Source organism: Leptinotarsa decemlineata, unplaced genomic scaffold (genome assembly GCF_025532065.1).
Source record: "Leptinotarsa decemlineata unplaced genomic scaffold, Ldec_3_MD MMD2_tig00000133_RagTag_RagTag, whole genome shotgun sequence".
NCBI lineage: Eukaryota > Metazoa > Arthropoda > Insecta > Coleoptera > Chrysomelidae > Leptinotarsa > Leptinotarsa decemlineata.
Genome location: NW_027412542.1, coordinates 6,249,594 through 6,272,739, shown reverse-complemented (window position 1 = coordinate 6,272,739; position 23,146 = coordinate 6,249,594). Strand labels below are relative to the sequence as shown.

Genomic DNA, 23,146 nt, shown 5'->3' with positions numbered 1-23,146 from the left:
TATGCTGTATTCCCCGTGTTGGTTTTTGTCTTCTTCTTTTTCAAAATCAAAAACCAAAACGGGGTGTACAGCATACAATCTGAAAAAAAAAATTAATAGAGAATCTGCTAAAGTATAAATAAGGAACATCGAAATAAAGTATACAAATTCGAGTTTTTCTATTGATATTTCAATCTGTAGGCAAAATTCATGAATGAATGATAAGTTGCTGACTATTTGGACTCTTCAGTGGTTTTTATTACGCAGTAATCTATCGGGGTGAACTTTTATTACACTTCCGTAGATTATCTATTGTTCCACCTTTGTTTAATCAAAGATTGTATGAAGTTGAATACCTAGAAACAGTATGAAACACTGACTTTCTTTAAAAGTGCCGTTCGAAGAAAATATTCATTTGGATCCTTTAAAATTCCTTCTTTCTTTGTCTTACGTCAGAACATTCGATTGAAAAATATCGAAATTAGACATTAATTCAATTTAGATATACAATTTAATTCAGAATATCCAACAAAATTCCAACAATAATAGTAAAATACTATTATCACGAATGTTTGACACTGCATGGTAATATTTTTATGTTTGGAACGGTGTATACTTTTCACTGGTGTTTTTCTTTATGTGCCTTTTCATATGAGCAGTGAGATTTCCTTTGAGTTTGCACTTGTAATTACAACCAATATGAGGACACTTGAATTGGGGTTGTTTTCCACATTCAAATCTTTTGTGCTTGTTCAGTGATTGTGCATGTTTGTAACGACGATGGCAATTTGCACAGGAATGGAAATAATTGGCATACGAATCTGAAAAATTAATATGGAGTTACTTTTTTTTTTGTCGATATTATTTGTCCTATTCTTGATAATATGAGTGGTAACTGTTCCTGCATAGTATTGTAAAATTATAAAACTAGAAAATAAATCGAATGATGCGGAAAAGTGGTGTTTCTCGTATGCATTTCAATTAAGTATCTCACATACTAAGTCAAGAACAGCGATTAACCTCATATGAATTTTTTTTAATGTGTTTTTTGTACAGATGAGATTACAAATGAGATTTTCTGGCTGAATCATCTGCATATTAGTCTTACCTGAAGTATTAGATGATTATATCTATCAGCAACATAATAATAATCATGAGCGATAATGTATGTGAACAATTAATGGAATTGAAACAAAATTTTGATTAAATCACTAAATAAATCACTACATGTTTTTAAATAAATATGTTTCGAATGCTTGAAACAAAAAGGGAAACCCCTTCTTCATCAAAATTCCTAGATAAAGGCTTCCTACTTCACAAAAAAATTCTTTAGATTTCATTCTACAATGTACTGCCTCATCAAATCAAAACGATGGGTATGAATTTGAACGAACCATCAAATCGTTCTTGCTAAAAAATTGTTTTTTCTCCATCAATAGGTACTTGGATGATATAGATACAAACTGCGACTTTGAGCCTCTCAGAACATAGTTACCGTTTATGTACTGTTTGCGTATGATAATTTGGTTTTAAACTGTTTCTTAAATTTTTTGTATGTTTATGTGTTGAGATATTTTGTAATTATTTGTGAAAGTGTGATAGTTTCTTTCAAGACAAAAAGACTTGCTATGAATAGGCATATGTGTATGATATAGTAAAATAAATTATCTATCTATCTTCACACATACAACTGCAATCGCGGGCAGCAAAGTTTTTCCATACTTATTAGTACTTTCCGTACTGTTTTTTTTATATTTTATGATTATAGATTTCTGGTAATCGTTATAAAAAACGATCAACAATTTTTCAATGGACACAGAATACTTGAAATCCTGGAGAGGAAGATGATGGGATTCACAATAGATCCAGAGGAAGATAGAAAATATGAAAGAATAAAAGGATTTTTCATGATCTCTATGAGGATTTTTTTCACACCTTATATAGAATTTGTTGATGAATGAACTGTTACACAAATATTGTTTCAATGTTTCCTCAATATAGCAGCAATGGAGCAAAAGACAAACCTGTGATATCAGAAACAGCAATTAACAATTCTATAACAGAAGTATATTAATGTGAGTTTGAGATTTATTCAACTGCAACAAGAATTCAGAAACGATTCATGAATTAAATAATAATGAAAATTATTCACTATGTGCTTCAAAAGTGACTTTACAATGTTGTAAATGAACACAATAATAAATAACAAGGTAGTTCAGATTTTCTTTGTCTGATATTATGTAAAGAGATTTGAAATCCCTGAAAGAACTAATAAAAAAAAGCAGAATTAAAAATGAATGGCTGAAAATTATATTAAGCAAAAAAACCTGAAATCAAATAATAGTGAAATGAATATTTTCAAATTGATTACTTTCTTCCTTTCTTTGGAAGATTCCCTCACCTTTTTTTTTGTATCAAGATGGAGTAGTAGAAAGCCAAAAACTTTCTTTTCCGAAAATCAATCGCTTCTAAAAATATAACCCCTTCAATTCATATTTACCTTGTTTTTTGAATTTCATTGGTTCGGACTTCCATTGTTTGATATTATATAAAATGATTTGAACTCCCAGAAAGAACTAATAAAAAAAAGAAGAATTAAAAATGAATATTTGAAAATAACTATAATATTAGGCAAAAAAACCTGAAATTAAATAATGGTGAAATAAAATACGAGTAAAAACAAACAATTGAACAAAAAGTATTAAATAAAAAGTTAAGAGGTTCCAAGCCAAGTTACTTCACAGTGAAATAAGTATAATATATTTATCTTTTTGGGAAAGAAAGTTTTTGGCTTTCTACTACTCCATCTTGATACAAAAAAAGGATGAGAGAATCTTTCAAAGAAAGGAAGAAAGTAATCAATTTGAAAATAAGTGACTCTATACATAGATGTGAAGATCATGCAAAGAAGTAAATTTCAGATTATTCCCTCATCCTTTTGTTTGTATAAAGATGGAGTAGTAGAAAGCCAAAAACTTTCTTTCCCAAAAAGGTAAATATATTATCGTTTTCACATTAGAAAAATCCATGGTAGTGTCTTAGAAAGTTCACAATCACAATAAATATACAATGAATAAAATACAGCATATACACAAATATGAACAATGACGGGATTTTATATAGCTTCCCAACATAAAATGTAATTCAATTTGAATAATTCCAAATATTATCTGAAACATTATGAGTATGATAGCAAATTTAGCTATACCATGAATGAATACATTCCGTTGGATCGCACTAATTTGATAATTCCTGCCTTTGATTCGAAGTTGATGTTCCTAACTAGTTATTTTCAGGAATTCCAGATTTTTATGCTTTCAGAGTTTCATGTTGAGTAAATATTCTACTCATTTTTCATTAAATGAGAAACTGACAGATAAGAAGTGCAAGATGTCCAAAATTCATAATCTTTTCTACGTATTCATTATTCCAGTTCTATAAAGAAGTCAAAACAAATCCACATCTGAGTAGAAACTAAAATGTCGTTACAGTTATATTATTTATTCAGGTCAGTAACACAAACATCCGCATGATTGAAAATTCAAAACTTATAAGAAGATTAATATTCACAATGGAAAAATTGTTTGATATCATATACATTATTTGAAAGTGAATCGGATTATTCCAAAAAACTCGACTCTGAATGATTAAATGAAAATTGTATGGTGAAATTATCAAAAACAACTCGATCCTTCTGAAAATAAAGAACCATTTCTTACATCTAAATATGATTTGCTAATTAGATGAATGGTCAGGTTCGAAGGGATGTTTTTTGTAGATATGTGTCTTCAAATTGAATTTCCTTTTACAACTGAATTCACAAAGAGGGCACTTGAATGACTTGTTTTTTCCACAATCGAAAGCTTGATGAACACTGAGTGTATTTTGGTTCTTGTAGGCTCTGTTACACTGCATACATCTGAACCCTAAAACTGAAAATGTCTAATCACTAAAGCGAATAAAATAACACTTTTATGATATATATAAAGATGGAGAAGTGGAAAGCCAAAACTATCCCAAAAAATTATTCTCCCCTAAAAATCCCTTTCAATTTGAACTTTCACAAGTTCATTGATTGAAACTAAGATCAGAATAAGATAACGGGTTAACGGCTTTGTATTGTTTGGTATGGAACGAATCAATCATATTCTCGACATGTTCATGAACCTGAATAGAAGGCTCCTGGTAAAATTGAACAAAAAGACTATTCAGTTGTTATAATTCCTTGAAGTTTAATGACTGATGATTTCCATCTACATTAGCAAAAATTATTCTTTGTAGAGACTAGTCCAGTCCCTCCTGAAGTATACAATAAGTTGCCAAACATTATAAATTCAACAGAAAACAAATAGATGTGTTTTTATGTGATAATTTAAAGTAATTTCATCAGTTCGGACTTCCATTGTCCGGACATAGTATAAATTGATTTGATAACCCTGAAAACATCAAAAAGATTAACCGACAATAACAATTTTATTAAAAAAAAACTGAAATTACAAAGAAATAACATACAAGCAACAACCAAACAAATGAAAATTGAAATATTAATAAAAGCTGAAAAAATTGAAAAATTGAAAATATTACTAACCAAAAAATGAAAAAATGGAAATCAAATGATTTCAAACTAAGTTATGTCACTTCGAAGATGGGGACCGAAGACGGGGACCTGAAAGATAGAACAAACTTACCGATACAAGTAATCATGAAATTACTAGGATGCTGTGTACGAAACTACTACTTCCAACTGAAGGACGAATTATTTACGCAAGATGAGGGACTGCCAATGGGATCGCCACTTTCACCTGTTATAGCCAATTTATAAAAGGAGTGGTTTGAAACTTTGGCCATTGAAAAAGCCCACAAGAAGCCCCGGGTGTGGTTGAGATACGTAGACAACACCTTCATAATATGGAACCATGGGAATGCAGAACTAGACACTTTTCTAAAGAACATCAACAATGTAAGGCCTTCCATCACTTTCACAATGGAGAAAGAAATCCACAACAGGGCACTTGCCAGCATCTATGCTATCAGCTAAATTGTCATATATGGATTGAATCGCGGTATTAGTGGATTTTCCACTTCGAAACCCATGCTGCGTTTCCGAAGTAATGTCATTTCTGTCAAGATATCTTAAAAATCTATTTAGAAAACAGTGCTCAAAAAATTTTGAAAAAACTGATGTTACTGTTACGGGTCTGTAGTTATTCATCAACTGTTTATTATTTTTTTTTTGTGAATAGGTACGACTTTGCCTATTTTCAATCTTACAGGGAATACACCAGAACAAAAACTTAAATTGATAAGAAAAACAAGAGGTTTCATTAATATGTCCAGGGTATTTTTGAGCATGAATGCCGGAACGTCATCGTTCCCTGACGACTTTTTATTATTCAGCTTCTTCATCATTAGTTCAAAAAATTCACTCTCACTAAACGGGTATAAGTTAAATAGTGAGGATGATTCATTTACCAGAGAGCCAGTATTATACGTTGTCACGTCTAAATCTTCGACCAATTTCCGAGGAGTTTCTATAAAAAAAGAATTGAATTCGTTTGCAATAATGTTGGGGTCTTTAGTTACAACACCGCTAGACGTAGTGATTTCAAAATTTGACATATTGTTAAATATTGAACCTCGTAATTCAGATACCATTTTCCATGTTTCTTTTGATAAAATACTACTAGACTCAATTCTAGCTTGATAGAATTGTTTTTTGGTGTTTTTTACGAGCAATTTGTGCATCTTTTTCATAGTCGAATATGATTTTTTTAAGTTCCGGATACATTTTTTGAAGGTTGAAGTATTCCCTCGATCTCAAGCTAGAGCATTTCACCTCTGGGGTCACCCAGTCTCTAGTTTTATGTTTTTTGAAACGCAGCAATAAAGGAAATTCTATATTGAAGTGGTGAAGAAATATGTCGTGAAAATAATTAAATGCAGAATTACAGTCAATAATATTGTACAATTGCGACCAATCCTCTTGCTGAAGATCGAGTCTGAAAGCCTGTAGTGCCTGTTCGTTATAAGAACGACCATAAAAGGATTTTACAACTTGGGACTCTGTGATGCCAAAATCGATGTCGGACAAGATCATTCTATGGTCTGAAAATGGAAAATCGAGTACACATGTATGAGACGGATTGGGTCTTAGTATAACATCAGGACCTGCTTCAGATCTGGGAACACTATCCGTAGCAGCCTCACGAAAACCAGGCCAGCAAACGCGGACTGCTATTCCAAGAATTGCATTTACCGGATACCCTGCGAGTGCGGAGAATCATACATCAGTGAAACTGAGAGGTCATTGAAAGTTCGCATTGCTGAGCACAAGAAACACACTCAGTGAGGAGAAACCAGTAAATCCGTAATAGCGGAGCATGTTTGGACTCATCAACACAACATCAAGTGGGCTCAAGCTGAAATCATCCACAAAGAGGAACACTGGTTTAAGCGAAAATTCAAAGAAGCCGCGTATATGTTGTCCAACAACGCATTTAGTCAAGCTAGCGTAGAGATACGTAACATATGGAAACCTCTAATCAAGTGAAAAACGACCAACTCCCGCCAAACGGTCATCTCCCGCCAAAACCAATGAAGCGGAAAGAGGGAAGAGGGGATAGGTGAAAGCACTCGAATGACCTATAAATAGTCAGATCTCGGAGAAATGAGTCCAGTTATCACCCGAAGACGATTGTGGATACTAACAATCGAAACATAGTGACATAACTTGGTTTGAAATCGATTAATTTTAATTTTTTAATTTTTTGGTTAATATTTTAAATTTTTCAATTTTTTCAGCTTTTATTAATATTTCAATATTTATTTGTTTGGTTGTTGCTTGTATCTTATTTCTTTGTTATTTCAGATTTTTGTTTAATAAAATTGTATTTTCGGGTAATCTTTTTGATTTTTTCAGTGTTATCGAATCAATTTATATTATTACAGACAATGGAAGTCCGAACTGATGAAATACACCACGAAATATTGTCAACCACCTTCAAAGTTTGAGTAAATCAGATAACCTGACATGTGGTCTGAATGCCACTTCCACATTGTTTTTTCTGAAGAAACCTGCAATTATCTCTGTTCTTTTTCCAAAATATGTTAGCGTTGCCCATTTTTTGATTTCTGGTTGTTTGACCTGAGGGTATATTAATCTGTAAGTGAATTTACGGCTTTGTTTTGTGACTAACTTCTGGATAGTATCTGCGTTGAAAGAATTATTATGACCAATCTGTGTAATGATATCAATTTTCCTAGCTAGATTGTTAGCAGACAAAAGCAGTGAGAATGGTCTGTGCAACATTGAATTGTAGGCTGCTAATTTATGGCTGTCCGGATGGAAATAATCGCTTGGGATGGTAATATCTACATAGCTAGGTTTTTTGAAAACTTTGAACTCAAATTTATTCTGATTGTGTAATGGTCAGGTCTAAGAAATTTCTCTATCTCTGTTTCGAGTGTGAACTGAATATTGCTATTGAGATTATTAATGAATGTCATGAATTGGTTGAGCTGTCGTGTAGTACCTCTGAAACTGGCGAGAATATCGTCTACATATCTGTACCAAAAATGAATATGTTTTTTACTCAGTTCGGAATTTATTATAGTGGTCTCCAAGGTGTTCATAAATATGTGTGCTGAGTAGAAAAAATATTCATTTTTGGAACAAATATGTAGACGATATTCTCGCCTGTTTCAGGGGTACTACAAGACAGCTGAATCAATTCATCACATTCATGAATAATCTCAATAGCAACATTCAGTTTACACTCGAAACAGAGATGGTGAAACAGATAAATTTCTTAGACCTGCCCATTACACACAATCGAAGAAAATTTGAGTTCAATGTTTTCAGGAAACCTAACTATACAGACATTACCATTCCAAGCAATTCTTTCCATCCAGACAGTCATAAATTAGCATCAGCCTACAATTCAATGTTACACAGAGCATTATCACTGCCTTTGTCTGCTAACAATCCATAATAATCATAATAATGGTTTCAACGCAAATACTATCCAGAAGTTAGTCAAAAAACAAAGTCATAAATTCAAGTACAGATTAATATACCCTCAAGTCAAACAACCAGAAATCAAGAAATGGGTAACGCTAACATATTTTGAAAGAATAACAGAAATAATCACAGGTTTCTTCAGAAAAAACAATGTGGAAGTAGCATTCAGACCACATGCCAGATTATCTCATTTCCTTTTCAATACCAAAGATAGGGTGTCGAGAAGTTGGAAAAATCTGGAGTTTATAAGCTTAAGTGTCCGGAGTGTAATAGTGTTATGTGGGACAATGTGGTCGAAATTTCCAAAAACGGTATGCTGAACATGAAAGGTCCTTCAGACTAGGAAAAAAAATTATTCACATTTCAAACCATTCCTTGGCCTGCAACCACAAGTTTCCGAATCTGAACGATACGGAAATTTTGCACTATGCTAAGAAGGGTTACAAACTCAATTATTTAGAATCCTTGAAAATTCACAAGCATGAACATTGCGGGTGCAACCTGTTAAATGATCAAATCGATTTAGTTTACTTACCGGTTTTCAAATTGGCAAATCCGCATTATAAACTGTAAATTCAGGAACTCAATCAAGCCAAGTACCTCTATTAGTACATACAGGGGTGGTATATGAGGGCTATTGTAATGAACCATTATTGTTAGTTTAAAGTTTAAGTTTGAAAATGTCCTTATAGGACGAAACTGCAGTAATGTTAGTTACAAATAAAAGTGGCACAAAACATTGAAACTTTCGAAGGAAATCAATATTCACAATGGAATAACTGATGTCACCCACATTATTCGAAACTGAATTGGATTATTCGAAAAAACTCGACTCTAAATGATAAAATAAATATTTTATGGTGGAATCAACTTGATTCTTCTGAAAATAATATACCATTTCTCACATCTGAATATGATTTGGTAATCAGAGAATGTATAGGTTTAAAGGGATGTTTCTTGTAGATATGTGTCTTCAAGTTGAATTTTATTTTACAACTGAATTCACGAAGAGGGCACTTGGATGACTTGTTTTTTTCCACAATCGAAGGCTTGATGAACACTGAGTATTTTTTGGTTCTTGTAAGTTCTGTTACACTGCATACATCTGAACCCTAAAAGTTTCTCATCACAAAAGCGAATATAATAACACTTCTATCTTCACCAATTTTTATGAAATTTTATATGTATTTTCGGTAGGTCTGAGAATAAATTTCCATCTATTTTACATACCCCTCAGTGCTCAGTGCTCCATCTCAAACATACTTTTATCAATTTTTTTGACAAAATATTTTGTTTCTATTTTTTATGTTGCATTGAAAAATACATATAACCCTCAATTTTCACCTTCTATCTCCAACCTCTATTTCACAGACAGAGTTTTTGAACTCATTGGATTTGCCAGGCAAGCCACCGCATAATTTACAACTGAAGGTTGGATCGCTCCGTAACTTGAATTCACCATGGCTAGACTTTCAAAGGCTCACTTTGGACGATGCGGCAAATCTGGTGGCCGTCAAATTTTTATTTGAGCAGTAAAGACGCTCTTCAATTAGTGGTTGCTGTTTAATTTTCAAACATTGTTGAGAATATGAATAAAATTCAAAATGAGCTGCCTTAAACACTGTTACGCCACTGTAATTGTCTATGTCTGGTCGTCAAGGGATACCTACATACTTTAGGGAACCAATAGCGTATGTCCTGTTTTCCTTACCACTCGCTCAAGAGTAATCTCGTTCAAGACAGTATGGTTTTAGCATAACAGAAATGAAGTTTTATTAGATGTATTTGTAGTACCAGGTGTTAGTTTATTGTGGAGAATATCAAACGTTGTCATTTGTATAAGCTTAGTGTTTCTCACATCAAATTAAACAGATCAAACCAATTGTCGTATTCGACATTCTGTGAAATCTGTAAACTAGGTGTGTCAGAATGAAGTGTGTTACCTAATTACCTAAGTCGCATTATTCAATAGTATACAGTCCACTTGAAAGGAGCCAGTAAGCCCAAAAACCAAAATTGGGACCCAACAAACATATCCGCAATGAAGTATGAGAATGATGAAAAATGGGATATGATAGTCTGTTTTATTCAAACCCGGGAAAATGCAGAAAGAAGCAAGCGATTTGTATCACGAGACATATCCAGAGAGAAGACAACCGTTTAGAGACATTTTCGCAAGATTGCGACACAACCTTATTGATGGTGATCAATTTGAAAAGAAAAGGCCAAAACTATATGAATCAAATAGGGATAAGGAGTTGGAAGAAGTTGTGTTTTAACGAGCTGTTAAAATAATCCTAAAACGTCAACGCGAAATTTGAAAATATCAATAGGCCTACCAAGAACTAACATTAGGAGGATGTTAAAATCAACACAAACTCAAGCTTTACAGGATCAGAAGAGTTCATCAACTCAGACCAGGAGATTTTAAACGCCGCATGACTTTTTGCAACTGGTTTCTGGAAAGTTGTAATCAAGTGCGTGATTTTTCTTTAAATTGTATTTGGGCAGACAAATCTTATTCCGGCATTCTCAACCGCTACAATTTTTATACTTGGGCACAACAAAATTTTCATTAGATTGTGGAGCTGAAAAGTCAAGGAAGATTTGTATGCACTGTGTGGGCAGGTTTTTTCAGGGGTAGAATTATCGGTCCGTTCATTTATATTGGCACTATCACATTTCAGAGGTATTTAGAAATTTCACGACATAATATTGAAATCAATGGAGCTCTGAAAAATATATCTAAAGCAAGATGGAGCTTCGTCTCACAATGTTGCAATTGTTACCAGTTTTTTAAATGCAAATTTTGTAATAATTGGACAGTTAACCAAAGACCCAACCGTTGACCGGCCAGGTTACCGGACCTAATGCCTAAGGACTTTTACTTCCGGGACAACTTTTCGTAAATGCATATTTTAGATAAACATGCTGCAACTCAGAAACGATGATAGATATCAATATGCAGTTTTCACCATTAAGTTTGCCATAAAATTTAACTCTCAGACACAGCCATCAGTTTTCATCTATCGAGTTTGAAAACAGAAGATAGCACTGGTTGTGACATCTTTTAATGTGGAGCTCTTGTTAATCTCCGGGTGATGTCTGTTTCACTAACATTTTGAAGTAACCATTTCCTTTGAGATCTATCCTGGTGTAGCATAAGTGTAACATCAAGTGGATCGATGTAATAATCATCCATAGATAGAAACGCTGATTCAAAAAATTAAGAAACCTTGAACTATAATGGAGCATTTTTTTCCATTAAATATTACGGATACAGTTTTGATCTTCCTCTTGCAGATGATCACTTGGTGATCGAAACACGTGTCAAGGTATTGAAATAACGGTTTGGTGTTGGGAAAAATCTCCAGTAATATTCATCACTACACCAAAGGTTCCAAACAGTGTATCACAAGTATGATGGTAACACCATCCGAACACTTAGAAACACCTTCCAAATACTGACATATCTACTTGCTAGTTTTATCATCCATTCTTAGGTCTACGAGGGTTCTTGTCGAGAGGGAATCAAGAAAATTCTGGTCGCTTGCTGGGTCATCTTCGTGGCAACTTCCCACTACTAAGCCCTGAGAAGATTGTGCAAGACATACCTCAGTGGAAAAAAAATTCACGAATATCTGTCAGATATACGAGATTTCAATATATGTAGTGGTATTGATTACTAAAATAGTTTCAGAAAAAACACTGCTCCCAAGTACCAGACTTGCAACACTCTTCTCGATGCGAGTTTCCCCAATCAAGTTGACGTCATCAGGACTCATCTGTGTTATGTCAGAGACTTCTATCCAGTAACCACAGAACGAAGTCACTCATCAGGATGTTCAAAAAATGAATGAAGAAGAACAAACAATTGTTAGATTTAATACAAAATATAATATTAGTTATACATATCGAATAACAGTGCAAATACAAGGTGGATTATAAAATGATTAAAAAACCTAATTGTTAAATGGTTTGATGATGCTCATCGGTGTGAATAACAGGTGAGTTGTGATGTTTGAATAGGTGAGCCTTCAGACTGCTCTTCTGGGTATAAGCTTTCGTACAAAGCATACAAGCAAACTGCGGAGTTTTTCCACATTCGTACTTCAGGTGCCGTTTCAGGTTGTTCAGATGCTTGTATAATTTGGGACATTTTGGGCATGTATGGTACATCATCATATCATCAACTGAAAAATTATTATTGTCATACATTTGTAAAAAAAACTGTATTATTTTTGTAGAACATATACATAATGGTTTTTAGAGACTAAACATTATACAAAGATTACAATATCAGTTTCATAAATGTCAAATCGGAAGATGTCTAAATTACATTTTGTGTTAAGTCAGATAAGCAAAAATAAGAGATATGAAAACTGTTGTACAAATTTTTCAGGTGAGGCTCAAGATATAAATAGCAGGCATTATTCACACGTGAAAAAATCCTATACTCAAAGAAGTAGGTCCCACAGTAATTTTTCACGTGGAACACTGTATAAAATTTGACGAGCAATAGTTTTACTCATGTAGAACTAGTGTATTAGGTGATATTAGTGTTAAATAGACATATTTAATATTGATTTAATGAATTATTGCAATTTCAATTAACATATTAGAATCAGAGGAAGAAATTTGGGAAGTCACTTATTCAAACTTTCAAGTTGCCTATTGAAAAACACTTTCCTAACACCAAAACAAAAATTACGGACTCTCTACGCGCGTTTTGCTAGCCCAGTTAGCGTCATAATGATCTCTTGAGGACACATTGTAAAATCAATTCAAGAGTAATTGATAAGGCAATATTGTGAAATCAATTTAAGACGCTCAAGGCGCAGGAACCTAGAACAGGTATCTATGGTGGAAATAAGGATAGCTTTGTAAGTATGATTAGTTTGATCTTCCTCTTGAAGATGATCACTTGGTGATCGGAACACGTATCGAGATGGAAAAATAACGGTTTGGTGTGGGGAAAAAAACTCCAGTAATATTCATTACTACACCAAAGGTTCCAAACAGTGAAAACAGTTCCAGAATAGTACTGTAGTAGTACACTGTGAAAAGGATGCAAATCCAAAATAATTTATACAAAAAACTTTGTCAAATCAAAATCGGAATACAGGCATGTGTGGCGTTAGTGTTGATAAAAATGATATGTCTTTAGAGTTTTCCCCTCAAGACTTGGGCACATCTGGTTGTATATAATGCCTTGCCCCTCTATTAGAACTCTGGGGTGTCGACCGTTATAATGTCTATTACTCGTGGAAACAACATAGTGAATACTAATAAAACCAAAACAAACTAAAATGAATTGAGTAAAACAAATTTTCATGTGGAACGGTTTTATTGAAATAAAAAGATAATGATGTAGATAATGTACTGAAAGCTAAAAAAGGCTTCGGAAGGTCATTTAATATAACATTTTTTTCCTTATTTCAATAAGATTTCAGTTAAGCATTTCACACTTCTTATCACCTTTCATCAACAGATGCTGTGAAGTTAATTGAAAATGTCCTGAAGGATAGATCCCAAAGTGTTAAAATCGCTAATACGCAATCTAATTATTTATTTTTAAAATCAAGAATTCCTCAAAGATCAATTTTTGGACCACTCTTGCGGTGTTTACCTCTAATCTCATTAGAAGTCTACTTAAATGTAATATTCACTGTAACACAGATAATAGTCAAATTTATTTTTTCCCCTATTAAGAAACTGATACAGTTAATGAAAAATTTTTAAGATCACTGCTCAATTCTAAATCCCCTTCATCGAAAGCTATCCTCATTGGCTCAAAAAATAAACGCAGAGATGTCCTCAACATTATGAATATAGTTGTTAGTGATGACACCATAGATATTGTTGAGGAAGTCAAAGTTTTAGGTGTAATGTTGGATTTTAATGTGAAATTTTTACAATACATGTAAAATATGATGAATATGATGAAAATATTTTCTATCACCTAAGCTCAAAGTTATAATTTGTTGAAATTTACTATTGTCGAATTCTAATCACGCAGACGCTATTTATTGACCACATATAATTAATCAGTATAAATGAAAAATACAAAAAGTGCAAAATTCATGTTTCTCATAAAATAATTTGCACATTAACTCCTTCTTATTTACATCGGAAAATAATCTTTCGTATGGATAAGCATAATGTAAATGTAAGATTTAGGGGAATGTTGTCTTCGCCCTCTTTCGATACTGAAAATTAATGACATCATTACATCCGATTTTTCGAAATGAGGAGTTTTCCAGACTCCGTTCAAACATTATTTATTAAATCTTTCTTGCTAATTATCTTTAGAATTCTCATTCCAAATTAGCTACTGCTTAAAAAGTTATAGAATATGAATAATTTTTTTTTGTATTGGGAGGTATTTTTGGGGTTAAGTGAAAGAGCAACAGAGTAGCATTTCCGGCTTCCGAGTTGAATTTTGCCCTTTATTACGAGGGTTGCCTTTTATATTTCGGGATTGAAGAACAAAAACAAATATTATTCTTCGAAAATCACTTTATTTTTTCAAAAGATTCCTCATGAAGATCTATACACTTTTGCATGCGTTTGAAACAATTGTCTAAACACTTTTGCCACTCTGATTGAGGTGGTTCCAAAACATGCATTCTGAATGCAGCAACCGTTTCTTCAGGTGTCGAAAAACGTTGACCTCTCAGTTTGTTTTTTACGTGTGGGAATAAAAAGAAATCATTCGGTGCCAAGTCAGGACTATACGGCGGATGACTCATCAAATCGATGTTTTGGGTGTTCAAAAATGCAGATGTTTCAGCCGATGTGTGAGAGCTCGCATTGTCGTGGTGAAGAGTGATCCGTCTTTGGCGGTCAGTTTTCCTGATTTCTTGAAAGACAACTGGCAAACAAATGGTTGTGTACCACTTAGAATTGACTCTTGTGCGTTGTTCTAGTGGTACGGTTGCGACATGTCCAGTTTTTCCGAAAAAACAGGCGACCATTTGCTTGAAAGTGCTTCGTGCGCGAACAACTTTTGTTGGATTTGGCTCATCTTGAAACACCCATACAGTCGACTGCTGTTTACTTTCAGGCTCATACACGTAAATCCACGATTCATCACCTGTTCCGATGTCACAGACGTGTTTCGAAGCACCGCGATCGTATTTTTTGATCATTTCTTTCGACCAATCGACACGAACCTTTTTTGGAGCGATCGACAAATTGTGTGGGATCCGATGCGAAAAACATTTTTTGACAGTCAAATGTTTATGCAGTATTGAATGTATGCTGGTTCCACTGATAGTAAAAGGTTGTCTCAATCTCACGCTAGGTCACATGACGATCTTGCAACAACTGATTTTGGACGACCTTCACGATATTCTTCTTGGAGTGAACTACGACCACGATTGAATTCACCATACCATCGATAAATACGTGTCCTTGATGGAGCTTCATCGCCAAAAATTTAATTGAGTTCAACCATGCACTGTTGCTGAGTTAATCCACGTCGAAAGTTGTGAAAAATAATCGCACGAAAATGTTCACGATTTAATTCCATTTTTGGGCCGAGATGATTCTTTTAACTTACTGTAAACAACACAAATAGCGCGCGTATGTCAAAACGTTCTGAGTATGTATAAGCTCAAAAATGTCCAAATTTACGATAGAGCCAGATTGATAGAGCCAAGTTGCCAGATTGCAACACTAGGTTTGCCAAATCCCGAAACATAAAAGGCAACCCTCGTATCCTTATAAGATTATAATCCAAAGTCTTACTGTCTCCAAGTATGTAACGGGTAATAATAAAGACTATTATTACTATTATTTGTTGTATACTTGATGGATCAGCCCGCATAATGGGGAATAACAGACAGTGCGTTCTCAGTTCGTGAAATTAAAAAAAAGATAAATTGATTCAAAATGGATATTATGCTATATTAAATAGTGAAGCACTTATTTACAATTTTGTTGTCCAAAAACGATTCCTAATTACTATGATTTCATGCTGACATTAGGAAAATTATTCAATTATCTTTTGTTTCATGAAACTTCAAGGTATTTAAATGGGTCAGTCAATCGGAGAGATCAAAAATATTTTTGTGGATCCTGGAAACATGTCCTCGGAGGGGAGTTTTTTGCTTAGAAGCATATGGACAGTATGGGCACTGGAATGTTGCTGGTTTACCACATTCGAATTTAATATGCCTGAGGAGACTCGATTTCGCTCTATAGGTTTTTTCGCAACTAGGACATTGTATAGCTGAAACAACATTTCGTTAAAATAATTCCATAAATATCAAAAAGACCTGAAACTCAAATTACTCTGCACAAGAATTATTCATTCTTGAAAGTGCTCAATAAGAGAAGAATAATTTAGAATCGTTAAGAAAAAATCGCCTCTCCAATAATGCATTTTTCTTTGAAGTACAACACACTTTTGGACCCAGAAACGAAATATTTTATTGCAGCTGAAAAATGAGTGGTACTGAAAATCACAGAATGCATTAGTCGTCATATGAATCCCTTGAAATCTGCAAACTTTTACGAGTAAGTTTCGATGTAAAACATATTTTGACAGGTTTGTTTGAAGGTGATAGACAATATAAAATGATTTGAAATCCCTGAAACAACTAAAAAAAGAATTGAAAATGAATAGCTGTAAATAACAATTATATTAAGCAAGCATATCATGCATATCATATCAAGCATATGATTCCACAATCGAAACGTCGTGAACTAACTTGGCTTGAAATCTCTCAACGTTCTTTTTTATTTCCATCTTTATTTTCATTTTTTATTTCTTTATTTTCATTTTTGTCCAATTGCTTTATTTTTACTTTATTTCACTATTATTTCATTTCAGGTTTTTTTTTTGCTGTAATTTACAGCTATTTATTTTTAATTCTTCTTTTAGTTGTTTCAGGGATTTCAAATTATTTTATATATTAGACAATGGAAGTCCGAACAGTCAAGATCAGGAAGAGAAAACCATTTACTTTGAGGCTCCCAATTTCGTGATGATAACGTTTTATTGCTTCTTTTCAGAAATGCTCACAAAATGTATATTTCTGTCAAATCTCTGGCATGTCTGATCGTAGATATTTTAAGGAATTTTTCAAATAAATTTATTGAACAGAATTTTGTATATATATGACTTTTTAAGTTCAAATTTCGATAAAAAAACATCTAGTGTTTGGGATCTGTTTGAAAAATCTTTTTGAAATCTGTTTTTCCATTAACCAGCTGTCGCACCCCTACGAATGACAACCCTCAGAAGTCAAAACTTATGTGAGCTAAGGATTAACGAGGTCCAATTAACGTGTGATTCCTAGCACGGGGATTTCTGGTATCCTCACGAGAGCTCACAGACTAGCAATATATGAAAAAAATATACAGTAAAACTTTTCTCACTTTATTGGGAAACATAAAGAGTACTGTCTTGTGAATTTCAACAATAATATGCAAGATAATGAATTTTTTTTCGATGATGTTTCACGCACTGATACCTAACTGAAATACTTTTATCCACTTTTGAAAACCGAAGCGATAGGGATTATAAATGTTTTTTTAATGCTATATCGTGGGGTTTTGGGTGGTTTCTTTTTTCTGCTCCCTCATGTATCTTTGCTTCGCTAAACGGAACCATTCCGAAGCTATTTCTCCAAATTCCTTTTCAGTGCCAGGAAAATTCACGTTAATCGCATCTGAAACAACAAAAATAATTCCTATCATTCCTACAGTGTTGCTGAAAATCACCCCTTATTATATCCATCAATTTCAGAGACCCCACCCTGAAATTCTGCCTGAAGCCCATCCAAGAACATTCTTGGGCAATCTTGTTTCCAAAAACCTTTTTGAGCACTCTGATTATATTTTCCTTCTTGGTGTGTCCACCACATTGGGAAACGAAAATCATCTAAAATGACAAAATGAATCAATTTTGAAAAATGTGTCAATAGAGTAAAAAACTTACGAAATCTGACTTAAATATGTCGTCAATCGCCACTTTGAGATCAAATTCCAAAATCTCTTCAATGCTTTCGAAGGGAAGACAATCAAAATGAGTTGATTTCACAATAGGTAAGCATCTCTGAAGAGGATTTTGATCAACTCTATTTGTTTTGGCTATGATGTTAGTTTCTTTCTGTATCGATTCAAGCATGTTAAAAATCTTCAGAAAAGTACCTGAAAAAAAATTTATCATTGAAAATCCATATCTCTTTAGAATGAATTTACCTTCCAGATATTTCTTCAGATCCCTTGAATACATTTCATTTTTGTCTTCATTATGCTGATTGACAGAAGGCAACTTATGAACTCCTAAAAAATATACATATTGAAATATATATCTATCTTTCTTGAATATATCTGTCGCATTTTGATGAGAAAAAGTCACCCTTGATTAGATGAAATTGAACAAAATGTTCAGGTGCAACAAAATATTAATGTTAATGTAAAGTGAATTTCTGGATACAGTAAATTTGGAAAATCAACTGATAGTCTCATTACAAGTAAACTGATACTCGTACTTGGATTCTAGTCAAACTCGCACCCACAAAATATTCTAATTGGAATAAAAAATGTATCATTCAGGGAGGTGTTTGAAGGTGATTGACAATGTTTCGTGATGAGTTTCACTAGTTCGGACTTCCATTGTCTACTATATAAAATGATTTGAAATCCCTGAAACAAGTAGAAAAGAATAATTAAAAAAGAATAGTTGAAAATAACAATTATATTAAGCCACAATAAACCTGAAATGAAATGATAGTGAAATAACCTACAAGTAAAAATATAATAATTGAATAAATAAAAATTAAAGGAATGAAAAAAGGAAATAATAAAAAAATAAAAAGGTGTAGAGATTCCAAGTCACGTTAGTTCACGACGTTGTTGGTATCTACAATCGAAACGTCGTGAACTAACGTGACTTTTTATTTTTTTATCATTTTCTTTTTTCATTCCTTTAATTTTTATTTATTCAATTATTATATTTTTACTTGTAGGTTATTTCACTATCATTTCATTTCAGGTTTATTGTGGCTTAATATAATTGTTATTTTCAACTATTCTTTTTTAATCATTCTTTTCTACTTGTTTCAGGGATTTCAAATCGTTTTATATAGTAGACAATGGAAGTCCGAACTAGTGAACCTCATTCAAGGAGGTGATAAAAACGTGCAGAATAGCAGAAAGGACAAGAGACGAACTAGAAAAAATAGTTCTCCGAACCGAATATAATAATGCCCGGACAGACAATTCCGCTTTCTGCTTCGATAAGTTTGTTGGGGGTTAAAATGGATCCCAATATGTCTTGGCACAATCATGTCGCTAGAATTGCGAAGGATGTTTCTCAAAAGCTTGGAATACTTTTTGGGAAAGAAAGTTTTTGACTTTCTACTACTCCATCTTGATACAAAAAAAGGATGAGGGAATCTTCCAGAGGAAGGAAGGAAGTAATCAATTTGAAAATAAGTAACTCTATACATGGAAGTGTAGATCATGCAAAGAAGTAACTGTCAGACACAAACTGAAAGAAAGTTCTCCTGAAACAGCTACTTTCATATACTTCTTCGATTGACGACTTGTTTATTTTGTGGAAATTCATGTTCACTGAGGATACACTACAAAAACACACTTTTGTCTATTTTCCACTATATTTCTTTATTGTTGACCGGTTTCGGATATTACTATTATTAGTTTTGAAAATGGTGTAATAGCCGAAACCGGTCAACAATAAAGAAATGTAGTGGAAAATAGACAAAAGTGTGTTTTTGTAGTGTATCCTCAGTACTTTCATATAAACATTCAATTACACGAAAGAAAAAATTCTTTCGAAAGAAATACTTCTATATGAACACTGAATTATACAGAATATACTTTTCTCTACTCAGTTTGTATTTCAAACATTCGTTGTGGAATAAAAATCAGATATCATTCACATGAGTTCTACTTTAAATGAATGGTAACAAATTGCACTTACATGGAACACTGTCACCCTCACTGGTATACATCACTGGTATAATTTAAATGAATGGTAACAAATTGCACTTACATGGAACACTGTCACCCTCACTGGTATACATCGATGTTTCGCCTTAAGACACTTGCCCTAAGTCTCTTCAGTACCAAATTGGATAACATTATAGAAAATACACACAATTCATTCATGAATTACGATTTTTAGTGTCACGGAATAAGCTTGATCTGCTATGTCATCGATGACATCGTAATGACATTCATTCACCTATTTGATTCAATCCCAGCCAAGAGGAATCTTATTTGAATTGAAATCGTTATATTTTTAGAAGTGATTAATTTTTGGGAAAGAAAGTTTTTCGCTTTCTACTACTCCATCTTGATACAAAACAATGAGGGAATCTTCCAAAGAAAGGAAGGAAGTAATCAATTTGAAAATAATTAACTCTATACATGGATGTGTAGATCATGCAAAGAAGTAACTTTCAGACACAAACTGAAAGAAAGTTCTCCTGAAACAGCTACTTCCATATAAACATTGAATTACACGAAAGAAAAAAATTCTTTCGAAACAAATACTTCTATATGAACACTGAATTATACAGAAAATACTTTTCTCTACTCAGTTTGTATTTCAAACATTCGTTGTGGAATAAAAATCAGATATCATCCACATGAGTTCTACTTTAAATGAATGGTAACAAATTGCACTTACATGGAACACTGTCACCCTCATTGGGATACTGTTCTGAATCAGAAAAATGTTCATACCTCAGCAACTTGTGATGCTTTATAAAGCTCAGATCAGATCTTTTTTGGAGTATTGTTCACATGTATGGAGCTCTTTACCTAAGCATATCCTGAATTCTTAAGTATTAGTGAATAAACCGAAAGAAGACTTGAGAATATGTATGGACCGGAAAGATATCAACAAAGTCATAAAAAAGAAATTGGATGCCTCTAATGCTTTTCAACAAATTAAACTGTATCAGAAAAGTTAATATTTATGTACTTTCAATACTCCATACGGAAGGTACAGGTTACTGAAACTTCCCTATGAAATTACATTAGAATCAGAGATATTCCACAAGAAAATTGAATTGTTTTTGAAAAACTAGAAGGTTTAGATTCCTACATTGATGATTTTTTAGTTTGGGGAAAAACAAAAGACGAACTGGTCAAATTATTGAAACAGATTTTTTTAAACAGAATGTAAGGAGATTAACTCAAGTTAAATTTCAACGAATGCAATTTTGGAGTAAGTAGTTCGTTATTTTTGGGACATAAAATATCGAATCAAGGAAAAGAGCCTGATTATGATTGAATTTTAGACATTGAATCTTTCTGGATTTAATTATAAAATATCGAAAAAAAGTTATATTTTTTTTGAAAGAGAAAGTTATTTGAATTCCTACAATTCAAAAAATTTCAAGATCTACAGGGTGTTTCTATTAAAAAACAGCTCAACTAGGAACACTGTAATTCTAAAAGATTTTTATAATCATCGATGTTATTTATTTCATTCTCCAGATACGTCCAATAGTCCATTGAACTTGGGTTTCCTTGTATATATTGCAAGCTCATTAGTAAAATATGATTTTCAACATTTATTGTTAACGATGTTTTTGTCTTCGTGTTTGTTGAAATAATGCACAGTGAGGTCATATTTTCTTTTGTAGCTTCTGCCGCATCCCTTCACTTTACATGTGTGTTTGACAGCGCAGTAATACTTGATGTGATAGCAATATGTGGAATACTTTAAAAACCTCTTTTGACACAATGAACATTTATAAGGGAAATCTGAAAATGAAAAATAACTATTAACAATGAGCAGACCTCAAATTCTTCCAGCTTTATCTTCAAAGATTCCTTCAAAATTTTTCGTTAGTCATTGTTACATACTATTCATAAGTACTAATAGGTAATAATTGAATACATGAAATTTCATCCAGAATTGTTGAGCTAAGAGCCCGGCTTATGTGGCTTCCCTTAAAAAAAATATTTAGTAGAATATTTTATTTACTAAAATACTACTCAACTCAATTGTACTACCATAAAGTATAAAAAGTAAAAATGCCAACTACGAATTATGGATCCTCTAACACTATCCACATTATATAACTTTCACAAGGCGTTTCGCTATGAGGTAGTTTCATCAGTTACTGGTAGAGTAATCGTATAGCGAAACGCGTTTCAAATTATCATTATAGATAATTCCAACTACGTGTTTTGTTTGTCTGATGGGCTAACCCGTTCAAATCATTCTAATTGAATTGAATTTGTGAATATTTTGTGAAGAAATGTTGAACCAGTTAGTGTGCCTATATCAGATTTGGATGTTGTATATATTACTGTAAATCCGATTTGAACTTTGAACTTTGTGAGATGGATTATTATAAATATGATTCAAAAACGAAAGTAACAATTACCTACTGAGTTTGACCGTTAAAATATAGTAGGTCATACTGAAACATATTTTTCTGGATCTGCAATATTCCAGCAAGCTGAAGAAACAACATATAAAGAAATCAAAAGTTTTTTCTAGTAAGTGTAGCCATGAAAAATCAAGTTTGACAATTGCAGTACATAGTTTCCTCTACAGCTTGTCAAATCTAGGTCTAGGTCAAATCTAGCTGGTGAAATGAAAACAATTGAAAATGGTGAGTCATCCTCTTTTTCAACGCCTGCTGGAAAGAAAAGCATCAAAATCAGATTTTATGATCTCGATATATAATCAATAATTACATTACTGAAAAAAATTCCCACCTTACGCCGTATACATAAAAAATTCGTTACAAGGGGTCTTATGAGTCTCTGAGGAAAACGATGAAAGAAATAGGGTTCAGATGGAGAAAGACAAAAAAAAATTTAATTGTTCATGGAAAAACAGGCAATTCAGCAGAGACATGAAGAAATACCGTGAAGAAGGACGAACAATAATTTATATGGATGAAACATATATCCATGTTTCACATACACTTGAGAAGAGTTGGAATGATGATTTGAATGAAGGGATGTTTGAATCAATTTCGAAAGGGTAGAAACCTATAATTGTGAATGCAGGAGGAGAAAATGGATTTGTGAAAAATTCATATTCATACATTCGCTTAGCGAAATGAATTACAACAATTACAAAAGGTGGTTGCAAGTAATGTTAATTCCCAATCTTCCAGAAAAAAAAACGATTTGGTT

The 23,146-nt window shown here is 32.9% G+C and overlaps 1 protein-coding gene and 1 long non-coding RNA gene across 3 annotated transcripts; both read right to left on the bottom strand.

Moving 5' to 3' along the window:
* Positions 1-471: 471 nt before the first annotated feature.
* On the bottom strand, positions 472-6,755 carry LOC141481266 (uncharacterized). Its single transcript, XR_012464842.1, has 2 exons — positions 3,699-6,755; positions 472-800 (listed from the first exon to the last, which is right to left on the bottom strand). It is a non-coding gene; the product is annotated as an uncharacterized lncRNA (long non-coding RNA).
* Positions 6,756-11,868: 5,113 nt separating this feature from the next.
* On the bottom strand, positions 11,869-18,656 carry LOC111502569 (uncharacterized). 2 transcript variants are annotated; one of them, XM_023156692.2, is made up of 4 exons: positions 18,212-18,656; positions 17,949-18,160; positions 17,766-17,891; positions 11,869-17,679 (listed from the first exon to the last, which is right to left on the bottom strand). In XM_023156692.2, the coding sequence occupies exons 1-4, from the start codon at positions 18,243-18,245 to the stop codon at positions 17,665-17,667; spliced, it is 387 nt and encodes a 128-aa protein (XP_023012460.1). In that variant the 5' UTR covers positions 18,246-18,656; the 3' UTR covers positions 11,869-17,664. The 2 variants fall into 2 exon arrangements, with proteins under 2 accessions (XP_023012460.1, XP_023012451.1); XM_023156683.2 differs by having other exon boundaries at positions 17,732-17,891; positions 18,212-18,632.
* Positions 18,657-23,146: the final 4,490 nt, after the last annotated feature.

Coding starts and splice junctions, on each gene's coding strand:
- LOC111502569 (XM_023156683.2), bottom strand. CDS start 18,245: ATGTATTCAAGGGATCTGAAGAAATATCTGGAAG. Junction 18,161..18,211: donor TCTGAAGAAATATCTGGAAG/GTAAATTCATTC, acceptor ATTTTTTTTCAG/GTACTTTTCTGAAGATTTTT. Junction 17,892..17,948: donor ACATATTTAAGTCAGATTTC/GTAAGTTTTTTA, acceptor TTGTCATTTTAG/ATGATTTTCGTTTCCCAATG.